The following is a 26,936-nucleotide window of genomic DNA, read 5'->3' as shown; positions in this document are numbered from 1 at the left end:
GGAAGACGTCCGCAACAGAACTTCAAGCAGGAACCCTCCTCTCCTGCGCACCAGCCTGTTCACAGGACAACTTATGGAGCCAGCCATGATCATTCTGCATCGAGTGGAGACCTCATCAAATACCTTGCTCGCAACCGCCTGGTGACATCAGGCCTCACCACATATGATGACCAACCAATGAACTATTGGGCCTGGAAATCATCGTTTCTAAATGCTATCGCCAATCTAGACATGTCCGCCGCAGAAGAACTCGACCTCCTCACCAAGTATCTGGGGAGAGAGTCGGCAGAGCAAGTTAGACGAATAAAAACAGTCAACATCAGGAATCCAGCTACTGGACTGTACATGGCATGGGGACGCCTCGACGAAATATATGGCTCACCAGAGGCCGTCGAACAAGCTCTGTTCAACAAACTAGAAAACTTTCCAAAGGTTACAACAAAGGATCCACAGAGACTCAGGGATCTAGCCGATCTCTTGTCAGAGCTACAAGCCGCCAAGGAAGACGGCTACCTCGCAGGCTTGTCGTACTTGGATACCTCCAGAGGAATTAGGCCTATCATCGAGAAACTCCCATACAACATACAAGAAAAGTGGCTTTACTTCGGGACAAGATACAAACAAGAACATTCTGTTAGTTTCCCACCTTTCTCCGTGTTGGTAAACTTCATCTCCTCGGAGGCAAGAGCACGCTCAGACCCAAGCTTCAACCTCTTCACACAAGCTCCTGCAGAGAGAAAGGGCAAGTGGGAGAGACCCGTGAAGACATCTGTGTATGTTCACAAGACGCAGGTCTCAGGTGCTACTAAAGCTGAGTCTAGAGAAACTACAGAACGAATCGATCCAAACAAACACTGCCCTCTGCACAAAAAGCCCCACCCTTTGAGGAAGTGCAGAGGTTTCCGCGAGAAGAGCATAAATGATCGTAAACAGCTTTTGAAAGAGCATTACATCTGCTTCCGCTGTTGCTCCTCCACAGAGCATCTTGCAAAGAACTGCACCGCTGAGATAAAATGTACAGAGTGTGAGATCACCGCTCATGTGACGGCACTTCACCCCTATCCACCTACCTGGAAATCTAAGTCGTCCCCTTCCACTTCAGAGGATGGCGGGGAGGAGGACAAAGCGGACAGCCAGGAGGTCAAGTCGACGTGCACACAGGTATGCGGTGAAGGATTGAGCGCCAGAGCATGCGCTAAGATCTGCCTCGTCAGCGTGTTCCCGAACGGATGCAGAGAGGAGTCCAAGAGAATGTACGCCATATTGGACGAGCAGAGCAATCGCTCCCTGGCACGGTCAGAGTTCTTTGAGGTCTTCAAGATCTCCGGAAGCTCCTACTCATATACACTCAAGACCTGTGCGGGGCGTACAGAGACGGCGGGGAGGAGAGCTATCGGTTACACAGTGGAGCCAGTGGATAAGGGAGTAAGCTTTCCTCTGCCTACACTCCTCGAGTGCAACCAAATCCCTAACGTCCGCGCCGAGATCCCTACGCCAGACGCAGCTTACCATCATGCCCATCTGAAGCACATCGCCGACAAGATTCCGCCTCTGGATCCGGACGCCAAAATACTCCTCTTACTGGGCAGAGACATCCTACGGGTCCACAAGGTCCGAGAGCAGATAAGCGGCCCAGGAGATGCACCGTTTGCTCAAAGGCTTGACCTAGGATGGGTCGTCGTCGGTGATGTGTGCCTTGGAGGCGCTCATAAACCATTCGAGGTGAGAAGTTACAAAACGACCATCCTGGAGAATGGTCGTGTGAGTCATCTTCAGCCATGCAACAACCACATCACAGTGAAAGAGATATTTGGTCAAGCACCTAAACATCAACATTATCCAGCACCAACTTCCACCTGCGGCTCAATGACGCTCATTGGAGACTGCTTGGGGCAGACTGTCTTCGCTCGTACTCCAGACGACCACAGACTCGCTCCATCCATGGAAGATCTGGAGTTTCTGAGGATAATGGAAGCTGGGTGCTATCAGGACAGCTCCAAAAGCTGGGTCGCACCATTACCCTTTCGGTCGCCGAGACAGCGACTGCCCAATAACAGGAAACAGGCTTTCGACCGCCTTGTCTCACTCCAGCGCTCATTGGAAAAACGTCCACAGATGAAAGCTGACTTCCTAGAGTTTATGGAGAAGATGCTCAAGAAGGCGCACGCAGAAGTTGCCCCGCCGGTGCAGCCTGGACAAGAGTGCTGGTACCTGCCCCTGTTCGGGGTGTATCATCCCAGGAAGCCGGATAAGATCCGTGTGGTCTTCGACAGCAGCGCGTCATGTGAAGGAGTATCGCTCAACGATGTTTTGCTCACCGGCCCTGACCTTAATAACAGCCTGCTAGGTGTCCTTATGAGGTTCAGGAAGGAGCAGGTGGCGATCACCGCTGACATCGAACACATGTTCCACTGCTTTGTCGTGAAGGAGGACCATCGTGATTTTCTCCGCTTCCTGTGGTATAGGAACAACGACCCAACCTCTGACATCGTGGACTATAGGATGCGGGTCCACCTTTTCGGGAACAGTCCCTCGCCTGCCGTTGCAGTGTATGGTTTGCGACGGGCAGCTAAGGAAGCAGAGGCTGACTATGGCAGCGACGCAAGAAGATTCGTCGACCGTGAGTTCTACGTCGACGACGCTTTAAAGTCCTTCAGCACAGAGGAAGAAGCCATCAGCGTTCTTGGGCGAGCGCAGAAGATGCTTGCGGCTTCTAACCTCAGGCTACACAAAATTGCTTCAAATCGACCTGCAGTCATCAAAGCATTTCCATCCGAAGATCGATCCAAGGACGTCAACAGCCTAGATCTCTTCGTCGATGATTTGCCCATCCAACGTAGCCTTGGATTGTCCTGGGACATGTGTACAGACAACTTCATGTTTCAGATTGAAGACGACCACAAGCCGTTCACCCGCAGAGGGGTACTCTCAACCGTGAACAGCCTCTACGATCCGCTAGGGTTCCTCGCACCCGTCACGGTTCATGGAAGACTGATACTCAGGGAACTTACCACGCAAGCAGAGGACTGGGACTCACCTCTTCCCAAAGACATGGAGATCGAGTGGACTCGATGGAAACAGTCACTCCAAGATCTAGAGGGTCTCCAGATACCTCGTCCTTACACGTCTTTCTCCACCTCAGGCGCTCTGAGAAGAGAACTCTGTGTCTTCGCAGACGCATCAGTCAAAGCAATAGCAGCTGTGGCTTACATCAGGGTGACAAGCCACCAAGGGCAGACTGAGATTGGCTTTGTCTTCGGGAAGGCAAAGTTGGCCCCTCAGCCTGGCTTGACTATCCCGAGACTCGAGCTCTGTGCGGCAGTACTCGCCGTTGAGATTGCCGAGATGGTAGTCACAGAGATGGACACAATATTTGACAACATCACCTACTACACAGATAGTAAGGTAGTATTGGGGTACATCCATAACCAGTCAAGGAGATTCTATGTCTACGTACACAACAGGATCCAGCGAATCCATCAATCCCCTTGTTCCGGTCAGTGGAAGTACGTTCCAACGCACCTCAACCCAGCTGACATCGGGTCAAGAACTGTGACACCAGCTCTGCTTAGCAGCACAACGTGGCTCAAAGGACCAGCCTTTCTCCATAATATGTCTTTGCAGTCATCTGAGCTTCAAGAGACCTACGACCTTATCGATCCCGACACCGACTCGGAAGTGCGTCCTCAGGTGGTGACAAGTCTCACTCAGGTTTCCAGAGACGTGGTACCTCCACAACGCTTCGAGCGTTTCTCCAAGTTCAGCACTCTCCTCACAGCCATAGCGCACCTCATCCATGTAGCTCGTTCCTTCGCCCACTCTACCCAGAACGGATGTCGGGGGTGGCACATCTGTCGCCCTACAGAAGAAGAGCTACTGAGAGCTAAAGTGTGCATTGTGAAGAGTGTTCAGAATGAGTGCTATAAAGAGGAACTTAAGTGCATTAACTCAGGGTCCAACATTCCATCCTCTAGCAGCCTGTGGAAGTTGCACCCCACTATGGACCAAGACCAACTTCTCAGAGTAGGAGGCCGGATTGGACAATCAGGTCTGACCACGAGCGAGACTCACCCCATCATCATTCCTGGCCGACATTATCTCGCAACCCTGCTTGTGTCACACTATCACGAAGCAGTGAAACACCAAGGGAGACATCTAACCGAAGGTGCCATTCGAGCAGCAGGGTTCTGGCTGGTGGGAGCTAAACGCTGCATCAGCAGTCTGCTTCACAGATGTATCACCTGTAGAAAGCTGAGGGGAAAGACCGAACATCAGCAGATGGCAGCCCTGCCAGCAGAACGGCTACAAGTAGCACCTCCTTTCACCTATGTAGGTGTCGACGTCTTCGGACCATGGGACATCGTCTCACGCCGCACAAGAGGAGGAGTCTCCAACTCCAAACGATGGGCTGTGATGTTCTCATGCATGTGTTCAAGGGCAGTTCACATCGAGGTAATTGAGGCAATGAGTTCCAGCAGCTTCATCAACGCCTTGAGGAGATTCTTTGCAGTCAGGGGCCCCGCGAAGCAGATCCGCTCTGACTGCGGAACTAACTTCATCGGTGCCTCCCGTGAGCTGGAGATGGACAAGACCAATCCAGGCTTCAACAGTGTGGAAAAGTACCTGGATACACAGAGGTGCACCTGGGTATTTAACCCGCCGCACGCGTCCCATATGGGCGGCGCGTGGGAACGAATGATCGGCATCGCCCGCCGCATTTTGGACTGTATGCTGCTTGAGCAAAGGAAGTCTCACCTTACGCATGAGGTTCTGACGACGCTCATGGCTGAGGTAGCTGCAATCATGAATGCTAGACCGCTCATTCCCGTGTCATCGGATCCGGAATCGCCTCTCATCCTCACCCCAGCAATGCTCCTGACCCTCAAGACAGGTGCTGCACCTCCTCCTCCGCCAGGCAGCTTTGAGGAAGTGGATCTCTTCAGAGAGGAGTGGAAGCGGGTTCAGGGCCTAGCAGACATGTTTTGGAACAAGTGGAAACACGAATACCTCAAGACGTTGCAGCTTCGGCACAAGTGGCAAGGAAAACGGCCGAGCCTCCAAGAAGGAGACATCGTCCTCCTGAAAGATAATCAGGCAAAGAGAAATCAATGGCCTATGGGCATCATCACAAAAACCTTTCCAGGAGAAGATGGATTGGTTCGGAAAGTTGAAGTGGAAGTCGTCAAGGATAAAACCAGAAAGACTTTCTCTCGACCCATTACAGAAGTGGTTCTGCTTCTCTCTCCAAAGACTGATTCTGTTAAGTAATGTGGGTTCTTTAAAGACCCCAAGCGGGGAGTGTCATGTTGCTTGAAAGTATTTTGTTAGTTAGTCAGCAGCCTAGTTCCATTTGTTTATATCTGTAACCATGGCAACCCAGAGCTGGTGCATTCTGGGAAAGTAGAGGCTGCCATTTGCAGTCATCAGCTACGGGTGTGACCTCTCAGTTGTCAGCTTCGCCTTCTCCGCCTTTCTTTCTCTCTGTTCTTGGCTAAAGCAACGTTTGTAAGTATTCTTCAGTATGTAACATTGAGACGTTACTCATTTTGAATTTTGTTGTTGATTGTGTCAGCTAAGATGTTGATTAGCATAAGCAAGGCCCAGTTAGCTTTGTTAGCTCTATTGTTATTTGTCACATGTTGTGCTGTTATGTTAGCCAAGTGTGCTAGCTACACTGATATTCTGTATCAGGTTTGTTTAATAAGTATTCTACTGTATTCTGTTGCAGTTTCACAAATATCTCAAGTAAACTTCATGGAAGTAACAAAGCTGTCTCCTGGAGTTCTTGGGACTGTTTAGCTGAGTGGAACATAGTCCATGACAACCAGGAAGAGCTGAGCATGATCTGATCTGTGTATGTTTCTGTTCAGTCTGACACACTGTGGGTTTGGTCCCTCCCAGCGTGCAAGGCCTGTACTACTGTGATTGGTCTATGTGAGCTCTGACGTGTGCTGATGTGCAGGCCTATGGTCACATGATCTATGTGTAGTGAAATTCTGTGTGTAACTATCTTAAGGTCATGGTGACTCTCAGTTCTGCTCTTTCTGATACATTCTGTTATGCACATGTCATTTTGTAACATAGCTATTATTATTCACATCTATTTATATTCATATTCATATCTTTGCAATATTTTATATCAGTGGTCACTTTACATCACAATATTCTTATATCATGCTCACCTGCAGCAGTAGTATTTATATTATACTTATATTTTTATCATTGTCAGTTAGGTTGCAATATTTTTACACCATGGTCACTTTACCTATCAATACGTTTATATCAGGCCTCCTTATATGGCTGATGTAACAAACCATTGTGGGATGAATAAACATCTAATCTAATCTAAGATGCGAAAGATGCAGGGCAAATGTTATGATAGCATCATGTAGCCTAGTAATCTAAGACAAGATATGTGTTGGTATCCTTATTTTATTAATGTAGTGTAGTTATGTAGGCTACTATGGCTACTGCTGGGGTTTGGTCCCATGAAAACAAGCAACTCTGCAGAAACTAGAAGATGTCTCACTGCTCTGTGTGTTTTAAAAAAAGAAAATAAATAACACAAACTGTGCACAAAGAAACTATAAATTCATGCCCTTCAGGATCCAAATTTGAATGTTTGTGCATAAAATAGCCTATATGTTGATGTTTTCTTTTCATACAGAATTAGTTAGATAACAGATGTTTACTACAGCAGTTTGGATGTTGGACGGTAGAACAGCCACTTTTTTCCAAAACTTAAAGCAGATATCAGTGGAATGTTTTTGTTAATATAAGTCCTAAATAGTCCTATTTTCCGTCAGCAATCACTTACATGAAGTATTTCAGCCTAAACACGAGTCTCTCCGTCACTCTGCTCTGCTGTAACCCGAGGAGAAAATTTTCCTTGTGGGATACAAGTGTTATCCAATGAGGAGAGAGAACGGCATGAAGGGCTGTGTGTGCAGCCAAGGGATGCGCGTGAATGTGGTGACGTAGCACGAGGACCAATTGATGCCTGACAAGGGCGGGGGCTGCTAACTCATGGTGCGTTCAAGGAAACTCGTACTTTGTGTTTTTCCTTCCTGTGAAGTCATACCAGTTCGATCTGGTACGAGTTCACGGGTCGGAAGTTACGAGTGGCCGTTATAGGGAACTTTCACAGACAACAGGACGGTAAAAACACGAGCTACGGGTTACCTGGAACGCTACCAAGTCGTAGTTGTGACTTGAAGCTGTAACTTACGGTTTCAAAAGCCTGCCTTGAACACAGCATTAGCCGAAACGGCCGTGCCGCTGTTATCTGCTTTAATGCTGATTGTATTAAAGTTTATTTATAGATCAACAGGGAACCACTGAGTTTTTTCAGGACAGTGACATCATCGTTACTGAACGTACCTGTCAGCTGAGGTGATTCTCATTCCCACCAATGACCAGTTAGATTGTGTTTCTTTATATCCAGTAGAATATAGTGTTGTAGTGTTGCAGCTGTATATGTAACTGTTGTGTTCACTGTTATAGGAGAAAACTTCACTGCAGCATTAGATGAAGAAGTCATGTTGCAGTTCACCTCCACCACTTTATTTCTTCAATCGTATCAAGCAACAGGAAACAGTCCAGTTGGCCACTGACAATACAACATCTACTGAAGTCACAGCAGGAAAACAATCTGAATTTAATTTAATTATGAGATCATACAATAAATGTCTGTTGCTGTGAACTGTTGTGGTGGATCCACAGATCAGCCTTTTGATTTAGTGCTTCTACACCTGATATCCAACAGGTGCAGCTGGGTCAAGCTGACAGAAAGGTGAAGAGCGCCCTCTGCTGGACCAGAGGATGAACTACTAGTCAGCAGTGACACTGAAACATCAGACGACTTCAGGTAACAACACTTGATCCGCACTGAAGTTTATTTATCATCATTTACCCATTATGTTTCTCTACAGGACAATAACCGGTAAGTCCATACACATCAGTATCAGGAGTCTGACATTATTCTCATTGTAGCCATTAAAATAAAATGAACAGCAGATTAAGAATGAAGTTGAAAAATCTGAGTAAACATACATGTGATTAATGTAATTATTCAGTTTTTTTCCATGATAATAAAAGTATAGATTTAAAATAAAGTTGATAAACCATAATAAAACATGAACAATATTAACAGGATAATGGAGTAATTATTTAAACAGAAAACACATAAGTAATGATAATCTATGATAAAAAAAAAAGTGTAAGAACTATCCCATAAGAATTAAGATAAGTAAATGATAAGTTACATAAAATGAAAACGCAATTAAAATCAAATCAAGATCATCAATTTGACTAAACCAGTGGCGTTAAACCTGCAGTTCAGTTTGCTGTTGTTACTGTTTATCTAATACCCAATAGTAGAGGTTCCAATAAAGATTACAAAATAAAATGCTCTTTTTTTTTAACAAATATAAAAACAACAACAAAAGCCACCTGTCCATAATGACACCACAGGTTTAAAAACATACTCTCATGTATAATAATAATAATAATAATAATAATAATAATAATAATAATAATCATGTATAGAAAAGTAAAAGCCCTTCAATCATTAACCAATGGGCTGTTAAAACATAAAGCTATCCTGAGGTTGGAGCTCTAAACTGTCTCACTCCTGCTACAAATTACACAAATGTGCAAAAGGAAATAAAAATATAAATTTGGGGCGGCGTTTAGTTCACTGGGTAGAGCTGCTGCCCCATGTTGAGGCTCAGTCCTCGGTGCAGGTGGCCCCGGTTCGAATCCGGCGTCAGGCAGCCCTTTCCTGCGAGTCTTTCCCCCACTCTCTGCCTCCCCATTTCCTGTCTCTCTCGACTGTACTATCAATTTTAAAAAAGGCAATAAAAGCCCAAAAAATATACTTTAAAAAAAAACAACATAAATGCAAAAAGTGTAAAGTGTACTTTCTCTGAGATTAAAAATATTTAATCATGAAGCTAAAAAAAAAAAACTGATCAACATGACATCACAAAGTTTCGGTTCGTATCATATAGTTTTGGGTTCGGTGTTCATTGGTTTACATTCCAACAATACCATTCATCAAACTAATATAGATATAGAAATTTGGTCTAATACAGTAATAGTCTTCAGATACTGTGTATCATGTAACATGTCTTTAACATAAATGTAAAACTGTAGTCTGTCTGTATTTAATTTAAATAATTTAAAGTAAGGTGTTGATGAAGTTTTGCTTTTGTTTTGCAATGTTTTTGTTTTTGTTTTTTTGCTGACCTGCTACTGCACTTCAGAGTAAACCCTCCATTTCTGTGCTAAATGAAAAAAAAAATCTATTTGTTCAATGCTGGTTTGTGTTTTGCCTGAACTGATCAATTTAGACATGCCCCAAACTAAAACAAACCAAAAGGGATGTTGTGTTTTTTTGACCATTCCATCCCGAGAAGACATAATTAAGCTCTGATTCATGTTTCTTTCTAATCTAATATATTAAACTAATAACATAAAATTAAACATTAAAAATTAAATCCATGGGTTTAGAGAAAATCGTTCTTTTTCTGTGTATCCATCCATCAGTCCTTCCATGTGAACATCAGAGAGGTGAATTTCTCAACTTCTTTACCTTTTCTGTAAACAGAACATAGATGGAGACATTTCTCATTCAGATCAAGTGCTTATCATGACAATTCAGTGTAAGTTGTCTCTTACTTTGATGTATGTATGGTTTAAAACTGTACACAATTTGTCCTTCTTCCTGCAGAAAACAAAGTTTTCTTTGATTTTGACTTTGAATTGAGCTACATCATTAAACACACCCACCTTTTCAAGGAGACTGGAGACTTGGTTCATGTGTGGGTCATTTTGATTCTCGTAGCCACGGTTGTCGATCCACTCAGTCAGGGTGTTGACATCAGCCTCTGTCATGACGCCTTTGTCTTTAAACTCGTTGTACCATGCATGGACCAGATCTTTAGAATGTTGTGGCAAACTTTGTTCAAAAGTGGCAAGCCTGGTTTTACTCATCTCACTGTTCTGAAAATTGTTAAAGTAATTTCCATCACTCAACTTGAATCTGGGCATTGAACCTACAATGGTCAGTTTGAAGGTCCCCACAATATCATCCTCGCTTATTGCTTCAGCCACTAAGTTCCTGTATGCTTGTGATTTTGTACTAGGAAACTCACGATGTACTTCTGCTGGAACAGTAACAGTTAGAAGGAAACGGCCATGACTGTTTTTCACTTTATCAATCTGATTGTAATCCAGAGGGTGTGTGCCTGTTCCCACTTCAAGAAAGGCTTTAGCCAATCTGCTATTCTGGTTCAGACTTATAGCTGTTGATATACTATTCAATGGTGGTTGATGGTCTGCATGGATGATCTGTCCAAGACCAGGATTGTCATTTCTATCGTTAATTGCATAGTCATAAAATTGAACTTTTCCAACCACTTCCTCGAGCAGCTCTTTGGTTTCTTCTATTTTTTTTTTTCTGTCTTCAGCTCCCTCTGCCATGTACCGGTCCCCTCCTCTAATTGTCTCTGTCCACAGTTTGCACTCAACAAACTTCTCCCATTGGCCTGAATGTTTTTGGAGAGCGTCAGCCTCCACAGATCTGAGCCGGCCAGCCTCCAAGGTGATCTCTTCTTCACTGGCCATTGGTTTCATACCTCGTGCTAAAGCATGAAACAGGCAGCTCTTGTCTTCATTGATTACAGGGACAATCTTATTATTGATCAGCACATCATAATGACCATCAGGGTATTGGGAACTCTTTGGCCTGTAGATCAGTGTCACAGTTTGACTGGCAGGTTTAGTGCTAGGGTTCAGTTCTTGCATCTTTTGGAGCTTGTCATCACTTCCCTCTAGGATGACAACCTTAGTGCCAGTGGTTTCTGACAGAACTCTGACATCGAGAATAGTACCTGCTGTTGTAGGGTCCCTGATATTTTCAGCATGCAACAATGCCTCTTTACCTGGAGGCTTGTTTTTTGAGGTCAGATCCAACTTTCCAATGTAGTTGGCGTTTTGTCCAGCTCTGAGTTTTTCCTCTGTTCTGTTCGTATTCAAGAGAGTTCTTGTGGAACTGCATATGTAGCCATTTACTTTGCTTTGGACATAAGAAACAATGTGACTGCTGAATTTCTGTTTGAACACTTCTACCAGAACATTGGATAATAGAGCACTGATGGTTTGAGATAAACCCCGTTTGAAGTTTTTCAACATCTCAGTGTCTGAATCGGAAAGATCATTTAGCTTTACTTTCTCTGAGGAACATTCTTTCTGGTTAAATTGATTGAACTCATTTTGAAGGTTTGAGGAAAACTCTTTTGACAGGGTGAGTACTGCTATGGTTGCTTCTCCTCCCAGTGCTGCCAAATGAGCGACTTTGATAGTTGTCAGAAATACACCCCAAGGCCATTTTTGATCACTTTTGAGCTCTGATTTAATTCCGTCAATCACTTTGGAGATGGAAGAGTTGAGCTTGTGCTGCCAACTGAGGTCTGCATAGAATGGCTGTAATGCAGTGTTGCTTAATTCTCTGAAAACAGACAGAAGTTCACTCCGTCTTTCCTCGTCCTCTATGAGATCAGAAAGTTGTTCTCTATCCTCAAGATGTGAGAGAATAATGGAGTCCACTAAAGCAGCCAGCGGCTCTTTTTCCATTTTGGAAGTCACATCATTTACAATTCCCTCTTTCATCTTTTCTTCAATCGCATTTAGTATTTCTTGCAGTATTGCATTTTCTGCCTCTCCAAATCCATACTGAATGATTTCTTCTACCAATTTCTTTGCTGTGCACTTCACTGCATTTTTAACATTTTCCCTTGCAACAGTACTAATGGCATCTTTTGCCTGTCTGTGGAGGAACTTTGGCATTGACTTCAGGTTTGTGGCAAATTCTGAGATTGCTGTTTTACAGGCTTGGAAACCCTTTGCAATGAATTTTCCAACTCCAAATGAAAAGAGAGATACACCAATAGAAATGGCTTTTTCTATGGCCCATGATTTCCAGCTGAATTCTCCTTTCACCATGGACTCAATGCCCTGGATACAGTCTGATATTCCCTCACTGATCATCCCCATGCCAACTTGAGCAAATGCTCCAAATGTAAATGCAGTGAGCAGTGTCCCACCAATGACCTGCAGAAGTCCAAGAAAGAACACTGTCAGAGCTTCCCATGGAAACCGAGGTTCCTCTTCCACAGCAAAAATGTACTTCAGACCTTGACTGTACAGATTATAAGCCTCTGCTTGGAGATCTTCATCAGCCTTTGACAGCAGAGTGAACATGGGTGATGGTGTGGCTTTTGCATGCCCATCCTTGTCTTTTATCTCCTCCAGCTTTTTTATAGCTTCACTAATGTTGTCATCAAAGCACTTCAACATTTTACACTTGTTTAAAAACTGATTTTCAAGGCTGGTTTGGTTGAGTTGACTGTTGGCAGGGGACATTTTTATCATCGTCAGGCACACCATGCAATCCTCACTGAGGAACTTCAGAGATTTTTGTGCTTTTCTGAGATCATCTCTGGCCTTAGTGAGGTAATCTTCCTTCTGCTGCTTTATAGTGCAGTATGCATGACTGTAAAAAGCTATTGCTGCCCAACTTTCATCTTGTGTCATAGCTTTTTTAAAAAGCTTTGCACCGACATTCCATCGTTCTTCATCCACTGCAATATTCCCAAACTTGATGTAATGGTAAATACTAGAACATGGTGAAGTCTGACTTTCACACTGACTTTTTGCTTTAGACAAATCAAGTTCTAAGCTCTCTTGCAGTTCTTTTCTTTTCAGCAGATCAATGTCTTCTGATTTAGTTTGCAACCAAATCCCCCAGAACTCATTCATGATGGCAACTACAACTCTTTCTTCTTCTCCGCGTGTTTTCCTGTAAATATCCTTTAGGGTCTTGCAGTACTCTGAAAAGAGGTCCTCCCGCAAGTTCATCTCAGTGACATCGTTCATTATATCTTTCATCTTTTCTGCTGCAGTCATGTCCCTTGTTTTCTTTGCTTCCTCCAGAGAAGACACTGTCCTGAAGGACTCCTGCAGGTGATCAGTGCTCATAATCACCTGTGCAGATCCAGGTTTACCTTTGCGAGCTGTTCGGCCAAATGCCTGCAGTTCCACTCTAGAGTTATCTGACAGGAAGGAGAGGATCACAAATAATCCCCCATCATTGTTCACCTCTTCTGAGACTTTTATGTCTGTGCCACGCCCAGCAAGATTTGTGGCAACAATCACATCACCAGGATTCAGCACCTTATCTATTTTACTCAAACTGTCCTGGTCACTGCGGATGTAGAGGATGGTCTGACCTGGGACGATGTTTTTCAGCTCTTTGTGCAGCTCTTCAGCTTTGTTGATAGTTTCACAGATCACCAAGGCTGCTCTTCCCTCTCTGTATGAATTTGGTGAAATTTGACTCATTATCACATCTTTTATTTCAGATTTCCACTGTTCGGCTGAAGGCTTTAGAGTTCCTTTGACCTCAAATAATTTCTTCCTGTTGAAAGTTGGTATTTTGCAGGTCGAGAGATGTGGATATAGCTCTTGCAAAAACAGCATGTCTGAGTCACTTCCGAGTGTCCCTGTAGTTCCATATATTTTCCCATGGTATTTTTCAAAAAGGGAGATGTTGGAGATGTAGTTGGTCACTGTTGAAATTGTGCTCAGTTTGACTCGGTGTTTGATCTCAATGAACTGCTGTAGACCATCGCCCCACTTCTTATTGACTTCTACAATACCAGTGGATCTGAAGTCCACTGGACAGACACCGTCATTTTCTACAACATACTCCTGACCCTCCCTCAGTCTCATGGCCAGAAAAGCATTCTGAACCCAAACTGACATTTTATTTTCTATCAGTTTCCTCAGGAAACCAGGGATGCTGATTTTGTCTTTATTGTTTGTGCATGGGGTGTACTGAATCTTCTCTGATGTAAGTTCTGCTATGGCCTTGATGAGAGATTCTTCATCATAGAGAGGACAACACAAACCTTTTTCCAAAACAAGAAATGTGAGGTTTGGGACATCCTGGTTCTTGCAGGTCCTGGCCTTAGTAAGATGGAGCAATCCACTGTCTCCCAGAGTATATACAATGAAACTGTAGGGAACATAGTGCTCTATTTCATGGAAAAAATCTACCATTGAATCTTGACTCACAGTTTTTAGTTTTCTGACAAGCTCATCTTCTTCACTTTCGTAGAAATCATCTGTAAATCCTTCTGGGACTATCTTTGATTCTTCAGCAATTTGTAAAACAACCATGGGGACCTTAATTCTTGACACTTCTGTGTCAATGGAATCAAAAATGGCCTTGAAGAATGAAGCTGGGGGACCCTGTATGAATGTCTGGTGTCCGGTGGACAGGAAGCCATACTGACTGACCTGGCTCCAGATCGTGGCCAGAATAATATTCAGGTGCTGCATGGAGACCATGGGGCTGGAGAGGTAGGTCAGCTGTACTCCCTGATCCAGCAGCAGGGAATCCACTTCATCAATTATGATGCACTGAAAGCCTCGGTCAGGCCTCACATCTTTCATCTCAAATATCTGACGAAGGTGATCTGCAGCAAAGGCTTCAATTGTTCCATAGACCACATCCTGCTGGTAGCACTTCTTTCTGTCTTCATCTTTGTTTTTATTTGTGTTTGTGTCAACTGTGATGTCAAAGTATCTGTAGAAGTCCTTCCATTCTTCTGCATCTCGTTGACACAGCACAGAGGAGCTGGACACCACATCTACTTTTTCACCCCTGAGTGCTCTCAGTGCTGCAAACATTGCTATGACACAAGACTTCCCTTCTCCAGTTCCCATCTCCAGGAGTTTCCCAGTGTCAGACAAGGCCAAGAAACACCAGCTGATCATTTGAGTGGCTCTTGGCCACCACTTTCCTTTAGCATTGCACTTGTGCACAGCATTGCAAAGGACTGCTAGAATCTCCTGAAGGTCTTTAGCTCCCTTTATGTTTGTGTGTTGTTTAATCTCTCCAGATTCAATAAGACTTAAAACAGTCTTTACTATTGTGTATGATTTATCCAGTGTTTGTACATCAATATTTTTCATCTGTCGAATTTCATCAAAAAGAAAGTCAATGTTTTTTTCTTTCACACCTCTGCAGTTTTTTTCTAACTGTTCGATCAGATTCTTGGTTTTACATGAGTTCAAAAGCTCAAGGAGACACTGGTTCTTCTCATCTGTCCACTCAGAAGACACGTGATATGTTTGTATCATATGTAAAATCTTCATAATGGAAATAAAGTTGTCATCATGATGGTGGTCAGTTAAAGCTACAAGGAGGCTTAAAGCCTCCACTGGGGACCAGAGTTGTTGTGCTACAACGTTTGACACCATCTGGAAGAGCTCTTTTGTTTGTCCCTTCGAAGCCTGGAGTTGCACTGCAGAGGTAAATAAACCCTCCAAACACAATTTGCCTCCTGGAGATGTCCTGTTCTTCTCAACAGCAAATTCTTCAAGGAGATTCTCAAGAATGGTCAGAATGTAGACCTCGCTGGAAGAGAGTTCCTTTCCTGAACATTTTTGTAAGATGGTTAGGATCTTACTGTTATCTTTAAGCTTGTTAATGTCAGAGTGGAGCACCTTGAAAAGAGCCTCAATGAACCGGTGTCTCATTTCCATGTTCTCATGGTTAAAATTACCCATGAGGCTTTTCAGGAATTCTGCAGCAACCATTAAGGCACTGTGTTCCTTTAGGCCTGAGAGATTCAGATGATGTAAAGTACTGAGACAACTTTCTTCAATGACGAATCCTCGGTAAGGATGAGGGTTTCCTGTTTCCATCACCTCCAATCCAAGCTGAAAGTAATCAGAGACAATGTCGTCTATGGTACCGTACACAATGTCTGCTTCATAGACATCCCTCTTTGTGTGTGATTCTGTTTTCTCCATGTTTGTGTTTAGAGAAATTCCAAGGTGCTTGTAGAAGTCGGACCACTCCTTAGTTTGCTCATGTAAGTGAACGTAAGAGCTCAGGACAATGTCCACTTTGTTTCCCAAGCAGACCTGTGTGGCTGCAAACATGGCTCTGACACATGGGTCCTCTTCAGCACCAACCAGTTCTAGTGGTGTGTTCTTATCATTCAGCACCAGTAAACACCACCTGAGCATCTGCTGCACTGTAGGCCACCAGCCTTTTGTGTCAGAAACTGCTTTGCAGAGCTGAGACAGAGCGTTTTGGATGTTATCTGCACTCAGGGTTGGTCCTGTAAAGGAATCTTTCATGAATGGTTCGTCTTTGGGGGCACTTTTTGAATATTCTAAGACACCAGTGGTGATGTTTTTTATCATGTTGATGACAGAATCGTCCAAATTCCTTGATGTCTGTAATTGTGCCAGAGCTGAATCTAGACTGCTCTCGTCTTGTTTTCTGAGAGTTTCTCTGAAATGAAGTTGGAATCTCTCCAGACCAACAGAGTCCAGAGCCTGGATGAGGGAGTGTCCAGAGTCATCTTTCCACTGTGGTGATATGTCATACACTTGAGCTAACATGAGCACTTCATTTGTTGGAGCATCCTCTTCATATTTCTCTGACAGCCCTTTGAGCAGAGTCACTGCCTCCGCTGGTGTCCATTGGTGTGTTTTCACCAGCCTGAGGAGCATTTCTCTGGATTCTGAGTGGATCTCCTTGTCATTGAGATGTGTGAGTTTGAACAACAGCAGCTCCAAACACTGGATTTCTATCTTTAAAATGAACAGAGAGGCTTTCCCAACCACATTCTCGAGTGATGATGTGAGGATGCCGAGGAATTCAATGAGAACAAGCTCTTCCGTGGAAAGGTCGCCCTCACTCCACTGATTGGCTATAAGAGCTGCATCAGAATCACAGCTGCCGTGGTGATCAGTGAGGAAGTGCACCAGGTTCAGGTACAGAGCTTGAGTCAACAGGAAGTTCTCATCAACCTTGCATGCTGATTGGCTGATTGACTCCACCAGGGACTGCAGGTGATTGGAGATGATGTTGAGGGAAAGTCCATGAGACCTCTCCAGAGACAGGGCACATAGCTCTGTGATGAAGACTTGTGTGTGCTGCAGAGTGCTGAGAGATGGAGGAGCACTGACCCATTCATCAAACAGGAGTTTGTCCAGGGCTGAAAGGATGTCGACCAGCTGTTGAGGAGTCAGCTGACTGAGGCTGAGGTCCTGAACAGGGATGCTGCATCTGGATGAAAGTGTTTCTAGAAGCTTGTCACTGTCTGATTTATAGTTGGACTCAAACTCATCCAGGTGGCTTATGAGAACACGTCGCCTGGACTCTTGTTCCTCTGAGATGTGTCTGTTCAGTCGATCCTCGTACTGCTCTTCAGCTCGATGGAGTGATTTCTCAAGTCTCTGACTCAGTTCTTCTCTTCTCCTCTTCTCTTCAGCCTCTTTGGCTCTTTGCTCCTCTCTCCTTCTCTTCTCTCGCTCCTCTTCTCTCCTCAGTTCTTCATCTCTGATTTGTTTATGAAAGCAGTAATTACACTCATATGCATTATCGTAGCCAACTGGTCTGTAGTATTGTCCTCCATTGAAGACATAAACATCTCGTCCATGGATAGTACTTCTGCTTAAATTTGAGAAGGATGCGCAAGAAGGCAGTACATTATTACATTTACAGCATCTGAGCTGGTTGCCCATGTTGCTCTCTGATGGTGTGTTCCCCATTTTCAACGATTTTTTCAGATGTGATGTTCAAGTAAAACCTTTGTTTTCCTGAAACATACAAATTTTATAAAAACGATGTCAAAAAAATACAGACACAACATCAATTCATGTAGATTCTTTTGGGATATTACATTTTAGAATTTAATACCTTCGAACCTTAAAACATCAAGTCCTGGTTTACATTTAGCACATACTCAGTTGATATTTCAATATCAACTCCAGTTTCATGTACAGCTCCTCAACTTTTTTTGCTAGCATTCTGATTGTTGTAATCTACACATTACCAGTATCATATTTAAAAAAAAAATAAGACAACAATTATGTAAGGTAAGTAGGGCTCATTGCTTTATATGTTCATCATTACATCTGTCATGTTAAATTTTTGACCGAAAGTAAAAATTTAAATTAGAAATATCCTTCTGATATCTTCAAGTCTCACTTGTGAGTATGAGGGAACATTTAGGCTTGACAAAAATAGTGATTTGAGTCATATTGTGATGTCGTATCGACTGATATGGAAAAAAAAATTCTAATATCACCCAGCCCTAAGGGTAAGGATCATCTTGTCAGCATTCATTTAAATATCCTGTTCTCAACATCACATATTCCTTATGTCTTTTGTGTGATCTGTATTCTATTTTTTCCCCCCAGTCATCTCCCAGCTTTAGGTGAAGGAGGGATAAGAGGTTAGATTGCACAGTAAATACTTTCTTATTTTATTTGCTTGTTTATCCTCACAAAGCATTCTTGATTTTAAGGGATTTTATATTTTTTGATGTTTTAAATCAGTTATTCTCAAACTGTGTTACGCATACCTCTAGTGGTACGTGGGCTCCCTTTTGTGTTACACAAAAGGTTCACTGAATAAAACATGAATAAAGTAACTAACTGTTTACCAGTTAGCTCCATTCGCTCCGTTAGCTTGGCTACAGTCGAGTCGAACTGGAGCGGCCCATTTATAAGATGAAATGAGCAGCGCTACAAATAACCCGCGTACTTGTGCACTGCGTGTGTCTCTGATGTTAAGGTTTAGTGTTCCTTCAAAGAGTTTTATTTTTACGATCAGGGGGTCACGTAACTATGACATACTGCTGGTCAGTCATCATGGAAACATGTCACTGTCAGTGGTGTGGAGTTTGGATCAGAGTGAAAATAAACGTGTATGAGCTCAAAAATGAAACAACTTATCACTGTATACCGCCATTAATATTATTATTATAATATACACTGTAACAATACACACCGTGGCTGCACTTAAGGTTTTAAAGAAAGTGTTATTTATATAAATAACCATAAATGCAATGGTAGGCTAGTAAAATTGCATTGCATTTTATCATACAACCACTGATGTATTATATCGGTCATAATACAGTCACGTGGCACAGATGAGCAGTGGTTAACACTGATGCCTCACATATTCCAATTGGAATATGACTAATCAGTGCCAATAGCTTAAGGTCGACCCTGAAAGTCTGGTGACATAGTATGCCAGCTGGACTCCGCTATAGCTACAAAGCAACCATTCAGACGGTCACAACTAACCAATCAAGTCAGCCAGTCAGAATAGAGCTAAATCATGACCTATGTCAGCATATGAGTCTTTAGATTGCACCTTCAGTACACTATTCATATAAATAAATAAATAATCTATCAGTCAGCATGGACTGAACTTTGACCAGGTTACTTGTGTAACATAAAACAGAGTAATAAAACAGATGATTTTACTTTAAGTGCTGAGCCGGATAAGATAAATGATACCAGGTCCTAGAATCATTGGATGGTTAGTCATTAAATTACAAAATAAATGTAATTGTAGTCTTTTACTGTTGAATAATTCTAACTAATTTACAGCCACTAGTCATAATGCTGGTGATTACAGATACAGAAGACTTTATTAATCCCAATTAAGTCCCAGGGCAGTTCAGTCCAACCTACACACAACCTAACAAACAGAACAGAGGTAGTATAATGGGACATATAATAAATTAATAAAAGCTCATAGATACAAGAAGGCAATTGCCAGTTAAGTGCAATAAAAAATGCAGTGAGCAGAATAAATAACTATCAGCGGCCAGCTCTGCATTTAACAGCATGACCGCTGAGGGAGCAAATGACCTGGCATACTTGTTGGCGTTTCTGGGAGGCAGCACGTAGTGCCAGCCTGACGTGCAAATTCATACAAACTCTACATGCTCACCGTGAAACCTACTTACTGTGATATTTGACTTATTTCTCCTAAAATCAATGATAAGTGCCTTCATTTTAATATTGAGATCAAGGAAACTATCGTCGCACCACTTGGCGAAATCAGTAAGTGCATGTCCGTGGTCTGACTCTGCACCTTGTAACAGCAGAACGGTATCATCTGAAAATTTCACAAGAAAACTGTCCTCCTTTACAGACCTACAGGCAGCAGATAAAAAAAACTATACCACTGAAAATACCACTTACTCACAGAATAAATCAGTCAAAAATGATCAGATATAAGGCACATTTCTTATTTAAGTTACAAACACACAACTTGTACACTTCCCTTACACAGAATTATTAAAATAAAATCACAAACTTACCCTCAGTCCATTGTGCCACTAAGATGTACACACCTGGAGCTCATTCAGCAGACATCACTCTACATGAGACATAACACAAAATGGAGAGAGTTGTAACACAGATAGATACCCTAGTTTATGTCTCTTGTCCAGTTTTCTCCTGTTTTCTGTTGCCTATAGGAATTAAATTAATGGGTTGAAGTTTTATGACTTGAGGTTTCCTCTTTAAAGAAACACATCAATGGACAATCTACTTTACAGTCAACCCTCCACCTGTACTTTTCTATCATTAATAAAATCAACAAAGTTGAGGAGCAGAGGCCACAACAAGTTGAGAATAATATCAGCAACATTTACTGACTCTTAAATTGAGTCGTTAAGGAAAGACACAACCATTGTAAACTATATGTGACCTGATCCATCAAAATGAGTCACAGTGACCCAAATTTCAAAGTTGAGATTTTGGTATAAATTGAAAGATTGGATAAGCTTTAAAATGATACTAGTCAAAGTCATACATTTGATGGTTTTCAAGATGTGGCCATTTGAATTATGATCTTTCACTCTCTTATTCCGTTCTAAAACCTGAGAAAATTGCATTTAAAGTTTTGCCAGTGACTCTGGCAAGGGCATCGGTTTACTTTGAAAAGTGGTGGGGACAATGACCATATGCACCCACATATTTGCGCATCTGTGTTTTTTCCTTTTTATTTTTTTATAGCATCTATGCGCATTGAGAGTGAGTGAGAAACAGAGAGAAACGGCGGGTGCACACCAAATGATTACCAACCGGCAAAAACTGAAACGAGACAGTTATAGAGAGGAAAAACACAGAATATACAATATATGTCCAAAAGACTTTGTCCCGTCGTCCCGACGTGAGGAAGGATCGGGTGGTCGCTCAGCTGTAGCCTACATCTGTCAGCAGCTGCTCCAAACAGACACGTTACAAACTTTATTTTGAAGGGACAGATTTGATGCTGATTTCGTTAACAGTGACTTTGCACCCAAACATTAAGCATATCGGGTGCTGTCTCATCTGGTACAATCGACCCCGCATGGAGGCCGCGCTTCAGTTCGGCGTCTGTTCTATTTTTCACGCGAGCCGTGAGCGCCGTTGTCAAGCTGGATAGACGGATCGTACCAGACAGGAAGTCGGGCACAGAAAAGGCGAGAGAATCTGGTCAATTTTCAAAATAAAATGATGATTACCGGTAATGAAGTTGTTGCTTGTCCGTCTATTTGTCACTTGCGTCTGCACACGAGACACACACACACACATCCATACATACAGAGCTAGAGACAGACCTGTGTGTGTGGAAAACCGAGTACAGACGAGTGGTCGATGTTTTCCCGGCGCGGAGAGAGCAGGAGAAGCTGCTCCCTGTGTAACCAGCCCAGTGCCTGCGAGGACGCGCGCAGTGCCCGCTCCGGACTGTGAGAACTACTTTAATCGAAGCTACATTGTTACGAGTTGGCTCCGGCTGAAGCTCTGCGCCGTGCACACTGTTTCAGCTGCCTATTTTGACATAGTTTATCAACGTTTTTTCGTCATTCTTCATTAGGATAATGTTAAGTTAATTTTGTGGTGGGGACAAAATTGTTCTTGACAAAAAGTGGTGGGGACATGTCCCTCGCGTCCCCAGCATAAATGTCGCCTATGGACTCTGGCATCTGTTCCTGTACGTGATTACACGCATCCTATACAGTCCCTTGTTGTCATAAAGGCACCATTCAATGACCCTCGGAAAGCAGGGAATCTCACAATTCAGATGCTTTTTACAGCTCGTCTCTATCATAAACGGGTCAGAAGTTGTCATTTTTTTGATTTTCTATGGGTTTTCCACATTATCAGCTGATTATCTAAAAATAGAACGTTGCGACATCCAACTTATTTTAATAGAACGGGTCACATATGAGACAGCACATAAAAACAACAATATAAACTGATTTCAACAAAACTGTAGTTCCAATTATATGGTAGGTATTACTACTACTATGATAATAATAATTTATAGAAATTGCACATTTTACACAAGAAATGCAACTCAAATTGCTTCATAACATAAAACATGACATATATGAGATGAGATCATAGATGAATAAGACTGATCATACGATTTTGTTTAAACCATTAATGGAAAATAAAATAAATAAAATGAAATCTTTATACCGATGTCAGCATGTGACTTACCTCTGATCAGCGACAGAGGAGGAACTGTCTCAGTTCGCTCTGTAGCTCCTTTATATACAGTCCATACACACACACACACACACACACACACCTACACACACACACACACACACACACACACACACAAAGACATTGTGAAAGAAGAAGTAGATGGAACTCGTGTTTCACGTAAACCTGACGTGAGTTATTATCAGTGAATCATCAGTTTATGGTCCTGACCTCTGTCCCTGTCGTGTGTGGTTTCTGACTTTATACCGTCTCTGAGGAAGTCCACCTGACTGACTGAAGGAAATGCAGGAGAGCTTGCACTTTCTGTCTGTCTCTCTGTCTGTCTGTCTCTTTCTTTCTTTCTTTCTTTCTTTCTTTCTTTCTTTCTTTCTTTCTTTCTTTCTTTCTTTCTTTCTTTCTTTCTTTTTATTTGTTCCAGCCAAGGCATTTGTACAACTTTAACAATAAACATAGCAAATCACAACATTTTCGTATTCCCTGGTTGGAAAGGAGCAGCGAGAAGATACATCTTATATTACCTGCCCCTCACTCACTACATAATTATTCTGAAATAATCTGTCAGTCACTGAGAAACAGTCTTACCATAAAGTAAACAAGACAAACAAAACATAACAAACAAATCTGACATTTTTGCAAGAGTCATTGGGGCGGCAGTGGCTCAGGTGGTAGAGCGGGTCGTCCAATGATCAGAGGTAGCGGTTCGAATCCCGCTCTGTCCCGGTTGCTGCCGTAGTGTCCTTGGGCAAGACACCTTACCCATCTTGCTCCTGATGGGTCGTGATTCGCGCCTTGCATGGCAGCTTCCGCCGTCAGTGTGTGAATGGGTGAATGTAAAGCACTTTGGGTATCGTTCATGGAAAAGTGCTATATAAAATACAGACCATTTACCATTACCATTGATTATATATATAATTTTTCTTGAATTGGAACATATTTGTTCAGTTCTTCAAATCATTACTTTGAGAATTCCACAGTTTGACTCCAACTACAGAGATGCACATCTGCTTCAAAGTCATTTCTTCAGTTATTTTCATCAGTGCTAAAGCGATGGATCTTTTTGAATGGAAACCAAACTCATTCTCACTTAAAATTTTATTTTTGGAAAATTGTGATAATAGTGATAGTGATGTTGGTGTTCTATACACACGTCACAACCACCTTTTAGTTTTTTTTCCACCGCACTTTCCACTGTTACACATCCAATTAAAGCAGATATCAGTGGAATGTTTTTGTTAATATAAGTCCTAAATAGTCCTATTTTCCGTCAGCAATCACTTACATGAAGTATTTCAGCCTAAACACGAGTCTCTCCGTCACTCTGCTCTGCTGTAACCCGAGGAGAAAATTTTCCTTGTGGGATACAAGTGTTATCCAATGAGGGGAGAGAACGGCATGAAGGGCTGTGTGTGCAGCCAAGGGATGCGCGTGAATGTGGTGACGTAGCACGAGGACCAATTGATGCCTGACAAGGGCGGGGGCTGCTAACTCATGGTGCGTTCAAAGAAACTCGTACTTTGTGTTTTTCCTTCCTGTGAAGTCATACCAGTTCGATCTGGTACGAGTTCACGGGTCGGAAGTTACGAGTGGCCGTTATAGGGAACTTTCACAGACAACAGGACGGTAAAAACACGAGCTACGGGTTACCTGGAACGCTACCAAGTCGTAGTTGTGACTTGAAGCTGTAACTTACGGTTTCAAAAGCCTGCCTTGAACGCAGCATTTGCCGAAACGGCCGTGAAGCTGATATCTGCTTTAATTCATCAATTGCTGTAGTCATGTTTTCAATCAGTTTGCATTTCAGATCATTGTCTACATACAAGGCCACACCACCTCCCCTCTTGTTGCTTCTGTTCAGGTAATGTATCTCATAGCCTGCAAAATGAAAATCCATACCTTTCTCTTCAGTTAATCATGTCTCCGATAGTGCTATCATGTTAAACCTGTTTTTAAATGATTGAAGATATTCGGTAATCCTTTTTGAAATTTGTGTATAAACTTCTACTCATTTGATACATTTTACTTCATATGAGATATTTTGATGAAGTTCAGTTGAGTATAAACTAAAAAAGAAAGCCCTTTTAGCCCTCATAATCTGCAAACATCTCACAGCAAGTCCCGTGCATGTGCACAAACATCAACAGAGCCACTTGGAGCTACTGCCACAACAAGCCTAAAAACAGAAATCAAATTATTATTTTTTCAGCTTTTTCATGTGGCGGCTTCAGGACACTTGGGTTAGTACAGACGAGCAGTATGGAGGTATCTGGATGTTTCATAGTGTGTGTTTTGGACGATTCAAAAGTGAGCTCTATCCGCCGCCATTATATGAAAATCTGTTGCCAGAGCCGGATCCCCCCTGGAACTCCTAAAGCGCTTTGATGACTCCGAAAGTTCTCCAAACCTTTCCTTGGCATGACGGTGAGTAGATGATTTGTAATTTATCAATTTTGGGTGAAGTATCCCTTTTAAGGTTTGTATCCTGTTTTGTCTGGGTTACAGTCACACGATCACTCAAATCGCACTACTATGTCTTCAGCTGTAGTTAAATTTAGATCTGTTTTTTGCCAGTATTAGCCAACAATGTCTATTACTTTCACTGTCTTAGATTAATGCGTAAACTAAAATCTGCTAATTAGCACTGAAGAACAACCATGGTGAGTGAGGACATAATGTTTTCTGAGGGAATTTGATAATAGGCCAAAGGAAGGAGCTATAAAAATGTGACCTGGTGATGGATCAAGATTAAAAACCAGAGGGTGTGTAAAATTATTAAAGTCCACCTGAGTCATCACAACAAGTCATTTCTGAGATATGTCAGTCTATCATATCATAGTCATAGAGATCTATCAAATGCTCCACGGCCATAGGACATCAAGATAGCAACTGCACGTAGCTATCAGTTGAGGTGATTATCATTCCCACCAATGACCTGTGTGTTTCTTTATATCAGAGAATATGCTCACCATAAAGAAAAGTAGCCTTCCTATCAGAAACTGTAAAGTGATGTAGATGCAGATGTTGAGTGATTGGTCCACCACTTTATTTCTTCAATCATATCGACCAACAGGAAACAGTCCAGTTGGCCACTGACAATACAACATCTACTAAAGTCACAGCAGGAAAACAATCTGAATTTAATTTAATGAGATCATATAATAAGTTCCACAGATCAGCCTTTTGATTTAGTGCTTGTACACCTGATATCCAACAGGTGTAGCTGGGTCAAGCTGACAGAAAGGTGAAGAGCACCCTCTGCTGGACCAGAGGATGAACTACTAGTCAGCCGTGACACTGAAACATCAGACGACCTCAGGTAACAACACTTGATCCACACTGAAGTTTATTTATCATCATTTACCCATTATGTTTCTCTACAGGACAATAACATGTAAGTCCATACACATCAGTATCAGGAGTCTGACATTATTCTCATTGTAGCCATTAAATTAAAATGTTATTCATGTGAAATGTAATTACATTTCTTTGGCATAAAAACTTTTTTTTTCTCCCAAAAAACACAAAATAAACGCAGGTGTGTTAAATCATATCACACTAGATCAGGTTTTGCTGTTTGGTACATAATAAATACAAAACAAATTCCTGCAGAAATCTGTTGGTTCAGTTTTAGTCTTTATCTCCCACTCTTGTGTTTGTGATCTTTTCTTTGTTATAGTCATTGAAGTGTCAGTGTGTCAACAGAATCCTCCATGTTCCTTGATGTCTGTAATTGCTGAGGTCCTGAACAGGGACGCTGCATCTGGATGAAAGTGTTTCTAGAAGCTCGTCACTGTCTGATTTATACTGTAGTTGGACTCAAACTCATCCCAGTGGCTAGAAAACGTCGCCTGGACTCTTGTACCTCTGAGATGTGTCTGTCCTGTCGATCCTTAATTCTACTCTAGAACTTTTTGGATTGATTTTTCAAGTTATTCTCCTGTCTCCTCTTCCCACTGTCTCGCCTCCTCGCTGCTCCTCACTTCCTCTCTCCTTCTCTCTTCCTCTCTCCTTCTCTCTTCCTCTCTCAACCTCTCTTCCGCTCTCCTCCTTTCCTGCTCTCTTATCGCCTCTTCTCTCCTCCTCTCTTCCTCTCTGATTGGTATATAAAAGCAGTTATTACACTCGTATGCATTATCATAGCCAACTGGTCTGTAGTATTGTCCTCCATTGAAAACATAAACATCTCGTCCATGGATAGTACTTCTGTTGAAATCTGAGAAGGATGCGCAAGGAGGCAGTACATTATAACATTTACAGCATCTGAGCTGGTCGCCCATGTTGCTCTCTGACGGTACGTTCCCCATTTTCTTCAGATGTGATGTTCAACCTGTGTTTTCCTGAAAAATACAAAATGTATTTACTCAAGATACTGACTGATACTGAACAACATGCTTTATTGTAGATTGTTCAGGATAGTACATTTGACAATTTGAGGGTAGGGTTGTATGAGCTACAAATGCCAACTATAAGTACACTATGCAGTAGAGAGGTCTCTGCTCCCCCCGACTTTAAAAATATGATGATATAACATTTGTTCTGTTGTTTTA

At 42.4% G+C, this 26,936-nt stretch overlaps 1 protein-coding gene across 3 annotated transcripts; it reads right to left on the bottom strand.

Annotated features, from left to right (window-relative positions):
• Window positions 1-9,660: 9,660 nt before the first annotated feature.
• LOC146960921 (uncharacterized) lies at window positions 9,661-26,709 on the bottom strand. Of its 3 annotated transcripts, none has more exons than XM_085771932.1 (2): window positions 26,370-26,709; window positions 9,661-17,379 (listed from the first exon to the last, which is right to left on the bottom strand). In XM_085771932.1, the coding sequence occupies exons 1-2, from the start codon at window positions 26,691-26,693 to the stop codon at window positions 9,661-9,663; spliced, it is 8,043 nt and encodes a 2,680-aa protein (XP_085628058.1). In that variant the 5' UTR covers window positions 26,694-26,709. The 3 variants fall into 3 exon arrangements, with proteins under 3 accessions (XP_085628058.1, XP_085628060.1, XP_085628059.1); XM_085771934.1 differs by lacking the exon at window positions 26,370-26,709 and adding an exon at window positions 26,137-26,187 and having other exon boundaries at window positions 9,661-17,136; XM_085771933.1 differs by lacking the exon at window positions 26,370-26,709 and adding an exon at window positions 20,211-20,271 and having other exon boundaries at window positions 9,661-17,688.
• Window positions 26,710-26,936: the final 227 nt, after the last annotated feature.

Source organism: Trachurus japonicus, unplaced genomic scaffold, assembly GCF_045865225.1.
Source record: "Trachurus japonicus isolate A0001 unplaced genomic scaffold, Traja_1.0 AP029826.1".
Lineage (NCBI taxonomy): Eukaryota > Metazoa > Chordata > Actinopteri > Carangiformes > Carangidae > Trachurus > Trachurus japonicus.
The sequence above is the reverse complement of the archived record's forward strand: the minus strand, read 5'-3'. Positions and strand labels throughout refer to the sequence as shown.

Excerpts from the sequence above, each read along its gene's own strand:
- LOC146960921 (XM_085771932.1), bottom strand. The coding sequence starts at position 26,693 with ATGGGGAACGTACCGTCAGAGAGCAACATGGGCGACCAGCTCAGATGC. Across the intron at positions 17,380-26,369 it reads AAGAGAGAAGGAGAGAGGAA|GAGCAAAGAGCCAAAGAGGC; the intron begins GTGAGGAGCAGC and ends AGAAGGAGAGAG.